The sequence below is a fragment of the Panthera pardus genome, unplaced genomic scaffold (assembly GCF_024362965.1).
Source record: "Panthera pardus isolate Hobbes unplaced genomic scaffold, ASM2436296v1 HiC_scaffold_6, whole genome shotgun sequence".
NCBI classification, from domain to species: Eukaryota; Metazoa; Chordata; class Mammalia; order Carnivora; family Felidae; genus Panthera; species Panthera pardus.
The window spans coordinates 56,706,446-56,716,168 of NW_026526991.1; the positions used below are offsets into that span (position 1 = coordinate 56,706,446).

At 37.8% G+C, this 9,723-nt stretch overlaps 1 protein-coding gene across 3 annotated transcripts in view; it reads left to right on the forward strand.

The window, feature by feature from the left end:
• Window positions 1–6,329, forward strand: part of LRIG3 (leucine rich repeats and immunoglobulin like domains 3) — a 52,455-nt gene extending 46,126 nt beyond the window's left edge. For 2 of the 3 annotated variants that reach the window (XM_019454953.2, XM_019454955.2), the window contains 3 exons: window positions 883–1,026; window positions 1,120–1,395; window positions 2,614–6,329. In XM_019454953.2, coding sequence (XP_019310498.1) covers window positions 883–1,026; window positions 1,120–1,395; window positions 2,614–2,858 — 665 coding nt within the window. In that variant the 3' untranslated portion in view covers window positions 2,859–6,329. The remainder of the gene's footprint in view (window positions 1–882; window positions 1,027–1,119; window positions 1,396–2,613) is intronic. The other variant, XM_019454954.2, reaches the window with a different exon arrangement.
• The last annotated feature ends 3,394 nt before the right edge of the window (window positions 6,330–9,723 follow it).

The following is a 9,723-nucleotide window of genomic DNA, read 5'->3' on the forward strand; positions in this document are numbered from 1 at the left end:
AAATAATCACAAAGTGCTTGGCAAGGCAGCGGTCTAGAGATAGAAGATTTGCACACCCAAGTGGGTGTTCTGGTTGGGCTCATTTGGTTGCAAAGGGCAGAAGCCCAAGCTTGTTCAAATGTAGCAGGGTTTACCCGAGACATTTATGAAAGTTTAAAGCAACAGAACTGGAACGCAATAATGCTGTGTCACGTGGGCGCCGGGGCTGGAGATTGGTGCTGTCAGCAACTCCAGAGGCCACCAGCATCACTGATCACATTCTGTACAGTCTCTTCTCTCGAAGACTGCCCGGTTCCTACTTCTCAGGCACATGGCCTATCATGGCATCTCTCACCTGCACCACATCTCTTGTCCTCCTTCTACTGTGGCCACTGCTAACTGGCATATCATTTCTGGGTTTTTTGGCTCAGATACTCACAGTAGGGATTTATTTTTTTTTTTTTGGCCGAGCTCATCTTTGAGCTGGGCATTCAGAGATCATTTGCTGAGGCCCCTTCCTCATCCTGCTCACCTGTGACATTATGGAGGAAGGGGGCAGTGCTGATGCCATCATGTGTTTCAGACCATGGCTGCTTTAGGTGCTGTACGCAGACACACGGATCAGTTTCTCTCGTAAGCCGGGCGGGGAGGCTCACCCAGGTGAACACGTCCGTATGATGGTTAATCAAGTGACTCTTTCTGTAAGATGGCACAGATTTAGTTAGTTACTAATCCATAGGCCTCAGTAAATTTCCTGCTATAAATTTCTGCAATTTATTTCTTTTATATGTCATTCTATCCAAAATTTTTATCTCTAAATAATGGAAAAATACCAAAAGTGGAGACAGTGTTGAAGGATACTTGAATCAAATTCATTTGGTGACTGAGATGTCTGTTTTAAAGGAACGTGTAATATCGACAATAGCAGTGAAGCCGATGTGGAAGTTTCCACGGATCCATTCCTTTGTCCCTTTTTGGGATCCTCAGGCCCTGTGTATTTGAAGGGGAATGTATGTGGCTCCGATCCTTTTGAAGCCTATCATACAGGTATGTGGTTTTCTTATCTGAGTCCTGTTTCCTGGAGAGATTTTCAGAAGCACTAACTCTGGCTCTTTCTGATAATGTCCCCAAATTCGAAAGGCTGTGGCCCTGACCTGAGAACAGCTTTAATGGACCACTGTGAGCCCAGTCACATAAAGAAAAAGGAGTGCTACCCATGTCCTTATCCTTCAGAAGAATCCTGTGAACAGAATGGCAGTGATGTAGGATGGCCTTCACATGTGAGGAAATTAATCAACTCCACTTACTCTCAGAATGAAGGACCCGGAATGAAAAGTTTGTGTCTAAACAAGTCCTCTTTAGATTTCAGTCTAAGTCCAGAGCCAGCATCAGTTGCTTCAAGTAATTCTTTCATGGGTGAGTTTATTAGTAGACCCCTTAACTCAGGACTCACATTCCATGTTGTATGTGGGAGAGCAGCGAGCGCCTCAGATGCCAAACTTGTGAAGAGTGTTTTGTCGTTGTTGTTGTTGAAATGGTGTTGTCATGACATCCTGTGAGTTAGTACACGTGTTTCTAAAGGCGGAGTCAGCCACGGGGGATTTTCCTTGATTATATATGTAATCCGTAAGTAAGCCCTAGGAGCTTTCTGGTTAACACTGTGTGTGGCATCATCTAGAAGACAAGAATTTGGGGAGTGACTTAGGAGCTCCATTTGTCAGCCATGTGGAAAAAGTGGTTTTGGGCTACAGCAGCTTTTGGGGTGGAGTTGTGCGCGCTGCATGATTGTGGTTTGGGCTGTCTGGTGGTGCTCACACTTGGACCACGGTCGGAGGGTGGACAGCGTCCTGCTTGGCAACATCTGCCCGTCTGCCAAGCCGGACTGCTTTGGTGGAGGAGCCCGTCAGAGCCTTAAAGCCCAAGTTGGTGGTGGTAGACACTGGCTAGTGCCAAGACTCATTTGTGAGTTTTTTGGTCTAGTGCTTCAGACAAGCAATGGATAGAACTGAGGCCATCTTTTCACTGAGTGAGGATATGGGAAAATGAACCACAAATTATCTTGTTTTTAAAAAACGGAATTTTAAAACCGTTTACCAGCTTTTAAGAAATTTTGTTTTGTCACAGTGTAACTACTTATATTCCTTCTTTTAACAATGAAAATATCTTTTATATGACTGCGACAAGAATTTGAGTCAAATAATATTTTGTTAGTGAAGAAGAAAGGGCAAGGCATAAGGATGATTTTGAGAGAAAGTTTCTGTATCTAGGCACAATTTAGTTGTAACCAACAATCCATATCTCCTTCATGGAAAATTGTGGACCCTTCAGTAACAAAGCTAGGATTTGGAAGAACTTACATTGGGGAACTTCATTGCACAGTGATTAATATTACTGTAGGTTATGAAATGCAATGATTGGACATATGTGTTCATTCCTCAGCTCCGTTCCGTAAGTTCTCTCTCCATAACACAGATGCACATATACCTGAAACCATAAGTGACTTGTACAAAACACTTATTTGTGCTCACGGGGTAAGATGCTCCTTCATTTAAAATGTTTTAATATCCATACTAGCCAAAGGACCCATATGTTAAGGGGTCTTTTTTGTTTTGTTTGTTTTTTGTTTTCTTTCAGGAACATTTGGAAAGCCTCTGAAGAGAGCTCACCTGGATGCTTTTTCAAGCTTTGGACAGCCATCAGATTGTCAGCCAAGAGCATTTCACCTAAAAGCTCGTTCTTCCCCAGACTTGGACTCTGAGTCAGAGGAATATGGGAAAGAAAGGACAGATTTTCAGCAAGAAAATCACACGTGTACCTATCAACAGACCTTAGAAAACCATAGGACTCCAAATTTTCAGTCTTATGACTTGGACACCTAGACTGAGTAGGAGCAAAGAAGAGCTCTAACATACTACCTCAAGCAGACTTTTATTTAAAAGAGAGAGAATCCTATGTTTTTAAATGGAGTTATGAATTTTAAAAGGATAAAATGTCTTATTTATACAGATGGACCAAAATTACAAAAAGTTATAAAAAATTTTATACTGGGAGTAACTTTCATATAAGGATACCTTTTTAAACTATTTTAACTTTGTTTTATGTGAAAAAAAAATCTTAATGTAAATTAATGGTATGAATCCATGACTATTTTATGTATTTTTATAATGCCAGATTTCTTTTTATTGAAAATGAGTACTAAAACATTTTAATTAATACCTGTCTTGTACCTTTTTTGAATAGAGGTCACTTCATTTTATTTTGCACATTGCATTTAATAAAATGTGTCATTTTGATCCTAAGCCCCATCTATACAATTACAGTTTTTGTTGTTCTCAACAACATTTTAGGCTTAATAATTTCATATTATCACGTCCAAATTGAAGGAAATTCTACTTAGCACATTAAAATATGAGCAAAAACTGACCATTCTGCCTATCACACAGAGTTGAGGTAATGCAAACTCAAATCAGATTAGTGTATATAAAAGCACATTGTAAACGAAAAAGAGCTACAAAGATTCGAGGTGTATTAATTTATTTCTAACTTTACAAACATTTGTTGGTATAGTCTGGTATAATGTAGTGCAACCACCATTGCTTAAATCACTGCTCAAGCCATGTTTCTTTAATTATAATAATGCCTTACGTGGCCTGATGCCTTGTGCTTTTCCAAATAGTTTCACATTTACCATCCCTTTAATTATAACAAGAGCATGGTTTACTGCACATTTCTGTAGTTAAAGTGGCTATAGCAGAGGTGATTTTCATTTACTGTTCCAGGTTATAGTGGGATGCTGATAGAAATCTTGGCTATTTTTTACTGATTTTGTGTTGGATGAGCAGTTCTTATAAAAAAAGGTACTTTTAAGCTATTCTAAAGAATTAAAATATTTTCCTAATTTGGTTATCCTGCTTTTGGTAAAAACTGAGTATCAAATCTGTTACTTAAACTATTTAAAATATTTGTTTTAAATAGTATTTAAGTGAAAATGTCATTACATGGTGCGTATATACACACAAAACATGAATATAGTCATCTTTAAAATTGACATTATTTCAATTACTTGAAGTAAACTTAAGTCTACTAATTCAGGTGATGAAATTGGATTTTTTAAAGGCAATTCTTGTTTACGTCTATAGTTTAAAGACCAATCCTCTTGCCCAAGAATAGTTAAATATATATGGGAAGAGTTAATGCATAGCACATTAAGCTTTAAAATCCAACCTGATGAAGGTGTGAATTTATGCCATTGTCAGTCCTTTGAACTAAAGTGTGTTTGAACTAAAGTGTTAGAAAAGCAGATTCTTCTCGGAGGATATGTTGGGGGGTGGGGTGACGTTTTCCTGCTTAGGGAGTGTCCAGTTTTGCTGTCTGTGAGCCAGAAACGACCCCAGACTGTAGTAAGATTTTCTTCTTTTAATGTAGACACCAGAGTCTAGGACAGGAAGTTGATCCTTCCTTGGAACACCAGTGACTATGTGCAGAGAAGTGATTTTGTATGCTTTGGCTTTATCATATTGCCAGACTTTCAAAATCTTACTAACTTGTCTTCATTATTGCCAGATGTGTTGCAAGCATTGATGGGGGCCTATTCAATGATTAAGAACTTCTTTTAACAGATTTCATTTTTCCGGACTTAGCCACAAAGGTTTAAATCATTAACACTTGAAATTCAAAAATTATATTCACTCTACTTTAATATGATTTTTCCCTTTTACTCTGTGTGTATATATGGATTACAGATAATTTTAGCTGTGTGGAAAAACAGGAGCTCAATTTCTCTTTGACATTTGCAGGAAAAGAACGTATATAATCACAAAATGAATCTAGTAAGTATTAATATATCCTAGAATAATACAGACTTCAGAAAAAGATAAATACCAAATCATTTAGTTTATGAAAAATAATGCCTAAAATTTTTCAATTTAATCTTTCTGTGCTTTCTGATAAAGACTAATTCACATACAACATGTCTTAATAGATGGTCACGCCACTTTCATAGTGTTTTCTTCATTACCAGTGCTAATGATAACATCGTTACTGTGTGTAATCTCAACCTGTTTTTTAAGATATTCGGAGATAAAGGTTATATAACTGTGGCAGGCAACATTAAAAAAATTTGTTTAATGTTTATTTTTGTGAGAGACCGAGTATGAGCAGGGGAGGAGCAGAGAGAGAGGGAGACACAGAATCCGAAGCAGGCTCCAGGCCCTGAGCTGTCACCACAGAGCCCGACTCAGGGCTCGAACCCAGGAACCGTGAGATCATGACCTGAGCCAAAGTCGGACACTTACCCAACAGCCACCCAGGTGCCCCAGCAATATTTCGTAATGTCTAGTCTGTGGAACGTTTACAACTCACTTTCACAGTCCTCTTAACAGAAGCCAGAAATTACTTCTCAGAATAAAGCCAATGGTACTATTTTTAAAAACTTGATGTCAAAAAGGAAAGTGAATTGCTATTTGTACACACCTGAAGGGTGTTAGTCCTTTTGATTTAATGTGATAGGAAGTAAGTTATAACCAACATTACAATAGATGTGCTACAGGGGTATTTTTCAAGAAGGAGAACCAAATGTCACCACAGAGAGCCTGCTATGTGCCTCCCACTCTCGGAATCTGTAGTGGTTGGACTTGTGTAATAGGATAATTTAGAACTCACTATTTTTTAAGACGGCATTCCATGAACACATTGAATAGCGCAGCGTCCTGCCAAAAAAACTATTAGAGTCTTCAAAGAGGGGTACGGTTTCTTCATGAATTGGAATTATTTCAATATTTGAGAAATATCCAGTTACCAGAACTTACCTTTTCCATGAGGCACTTTTTAAACTAATGTATAAAAAGAAAGTCTTTTAACAGAGAAATATTGATCCCAATATTTGGGACCATTTGGTTTGTTTTGTTTTTTTTGAGAAATCTGATAATTGGTGTCTTTTAATAAAGATGTTTGATTTAACTTGAGATGTATTACTGAGATTAAAAAACATGAAAATCTATATTATAAATTGAAATGTATACAGTTTCCCCAAATCTCTCTATTGTAAAAATTTCAAGATAATTATCATTTCTACCGGTTTTAGTGTCTAGGGTCCGAATTCTGTATCCTCCCATATGTTGATTGATATCCATGAGCATAAGAAATTATAATCAGTATTTGCATGTAGCCTTTTATTAGAATTACATGTTTTAAAGAATTTTTAAGAATACATCTTAATAAGGCAAAGCAATCCACAATTGTTACAATTTCACTCTCGGATTTCTATAATTTTCATGTATCTCTGTTGGGTTTTATGGTTGATTTTAGCTTTTAACAAGTAAACTTTTTTTTTTAATCCTGTTTAAACATAACACCTAATGCCTTCATGAGATTGTCATTGTTTTGGTAGTTACTGTGATATTTCTGCATATGGTTTTGTTTTGATCTATCTACAGCTCAGAGTGGAAATTTGATAACACACTCTCAGCTGTCAGACATTTCTTATATACTTAGTTGTATGTATATTTTGAATCAGTGATAGAGAAATGAGTAAAATGATCCTTGTCCTAATTAATCAGAGGGACAGGAAGCAGGTTCATAAATACTTATAATACCTTGCATTAAATAGCTTTGGCCCCTGTAGCTATTTTTTAACTAACTTTGTAATTTTAATGGAACTATCTACAAGTGTTAAATGCACTTCACTCAGCGTGTCCTAGAACAAGTTGATTATCCAGGTTTCCCACCTGCATCCCAGAACAATTTCATTTCTGGTACTCCTTTCCATGTTTAATCATCAGTAATCACCACTCCTATTGATTTTGCACCTGAATGTCCTCAAGATGGTTTATGCCTTCCCTCTTAGCCCATTGCCACTGCCAAGTTCAGACCCTCATCTGTCTTTTGTCCTTTGTCTCTCTCCTACCCGATTCATTGTTTCACAAAATTAGTTTTCTAAACTAGATCTGAATTGGTCACTTTCCTGTTTAAAAACCATTGATGGCTAAGCTTTAAATCCCATTTATGGTGTATAAGATCTTTCACTCATAGATCCAGCCCACCTTTCAAACCGTACCCGCTTTGCAACCCCCTACTCCCAGCTTTTCAGAGAACAGTACAGTACCCCTGACCAGCCCCTATGCACCTCTGTGGTTTATATTGACACATGTACAGCCTAAAGTTGAAATTTGGCAACAACACTCTTGTCCTTGTGTGTATTTTCTCATTTTTTTTGCAAACTTTTTTTTGAGTACTCTTAGGTGCTATCTTAGATGCTTGGGCTATTAAATATTAAATATTTTAAATACTCATATTTTTCCCCAAAGAAACTCCTAGACATACGAAAAAATTATTGTCCTGAAATGTTTATTTTTCTTCTGTTCGAATCCAGAGGCTCCTTGAAAAGCAAGCTTTTTCTTTTTGCCCCACACGTAGCAATGTTTTCCCATAGAACTTCATATGAACTGTCATGAGAGTAACACAGGAAGCTGTTAGTTACAAAGCCAGCTGTGATGTCATTGTATGAAAAATACTAAGAACAGTTAACCTGTGTGTCAGTAGGACGCCTTCTAGAAAGAACTAAAGGAAGTCAAAAGATCTTTGTTTCTTTTTCAAACAATCACCAGATGATTTGGTCCAGCAGTCAGCAGGAAAATAATTTCCTGTTCAGTTTACTAAAAGTAAACAGGTGGCCAGGTGTGTCAACAGATTTTTATTTGGGTAGGAACTGCACATATGGCTGCCCAGCAACTATATATTTCTCAGTCACCTTGCATTTAGGTGTGTCTATCGCTGTGTGACTTTTCCCCCCAGTGGAATGTGAACAGAAGTAGAAAGCCTGGACACACAACCTTTACTTACAAGCACCCATCCATGTCCTTTTCCTGCAGCTGTCTGATTGGAAAGCCATAGCCGAGAGCTGCTCTTCCTTGACTTCACCTGTAGGAGAGACTGGGTCTCTGAATGGCTGAATGGAATACGGTCTCCCCACCAACCTGGGATATTTGCTTTGAAGACTAGCAACATAAGTGAGGAAAAAAGTGCTTATTGCACTTGAACATGGCATTTGGGGTGTATTTATAACAGCTTGTCCTGCCCCTGCTTAAAATCATATTTTAAAATGAAGAACAGCCCAAGATGCTCATTGACTTTGTTCTTCATTAATTTATCAAGCTCCCTTTTAAAAATGAACAGCTTGGCCTCAATGACCAGCAGTAACATAGATGCCAGGACTTGGGTTCTGTTGTGGCAGGTCACTAAGTCCTCGACCCTGCTAGCATTTACTGAGCATCCTCTTGCAGTGGTACATCCCACCGCTGTTACAATGTCCTCTCTTTCCACCTCAACCATGGATATACTTTTAAAGGAGGCTTATTGAGTGTATTTGGTCATACAGATTTTTGCAACTGTGTTTCAAGTTCTCTTAACACGTGAGTACCAGCAATGTGACAGACTCTTGGGATATCAAAAGTCAATGAGACATGGCCTGGATCACTGAAGGATTCTTCTTTTCAGGAGGTCACACCCTGATAAAACAGTGATGATTTTCTTATGGTAAAATTCTCAATAAAAGTAGATATTAATATAATCAGTAGTGGATGTGATTTGCCTTTCTCGGAACACAAGTAGTTATAAGCTTATCACAACCAGGAGAAGAAGAAAAAACCTGTTGCCTACACAGTGTAGCTCCTTTTGAATGGCTTTATAATTCACATATCATATTACATGGATGCTAATACCCAAGAAGCTCTATGCGAATAATAACAGCTATATAGGGAAGGAGAAGCCATTAAATCTATGCAAAATATCATGGTGATAAAAAGTTAGAATTTAATCAGTAATGACTAAATTTTATGGCTATGCATGTATAACTTTAAAAACTTCACTGTTGATATTTATTTTTTTAATCTGAAATCTCCCAGCTCCTAGCTTCCCATTCTTTTCCTCATTGAAACATGATTGTTCAAACAGTCATTTTCAGACATTAGACATTGGGAATCACAAGGCAATGATCCCCAAGGAAATAAAAATTAATAAGGTGAGCCCTCTAATACCAGGCTATGGCATTGGAAGAGGGGACCAACTGGGGTCCAACCATCTATCTGAGTGAAAGAGAGTTGGGAGTGTAGGGTACTACATAGGAGAAAACTACACAGACAATTTCAGAGATCTGCACAGGTTCCCCTTGAGTCTTTAGTTGGATATCCATTAGCACATGTGTGTGAGGCAACAACCCACGGCCAGGAAAAGAATTAGAAGGAACATTTCCGAAGTTCCCACAGGGGCAGTAGTTGGTCCTAACTGGAGTGTAAAACTTCATAATTCAGTGGGCATCAGGTAGACTCCCCAGGACATTGCCTTAGTAATGGGGCAAAATTAGCCCTAAAGACTGCTCTGGTCCCACCTAAAAACTATGAAGATTCAAAAGAGTCAAGCTATTTCAAAGTTACTTATATGTCTTTGAAAACAAAGCTCAAGAATATTTATAGAAATACCAAAACACACAACACTCAAGTTTAAATTCATAATATTTGATACAATAATAAAAAAATTACCAGGTCTGTAAAGAAGCAGGAAAATATGACTTATACTAAGGAGGAGAAATCCATGGCTAGACTCATACCTAGAAATGGCATATATAATTCCATGTATAAATAACATTTATCTTGTTACAGAAGAACAGACTTATTTACAAACCCAATGAATACAATGGATCAAGGGTTTGGTTCTCCTGGGAGAGTCAGAGAGGATTTAACAAAGGAGGGC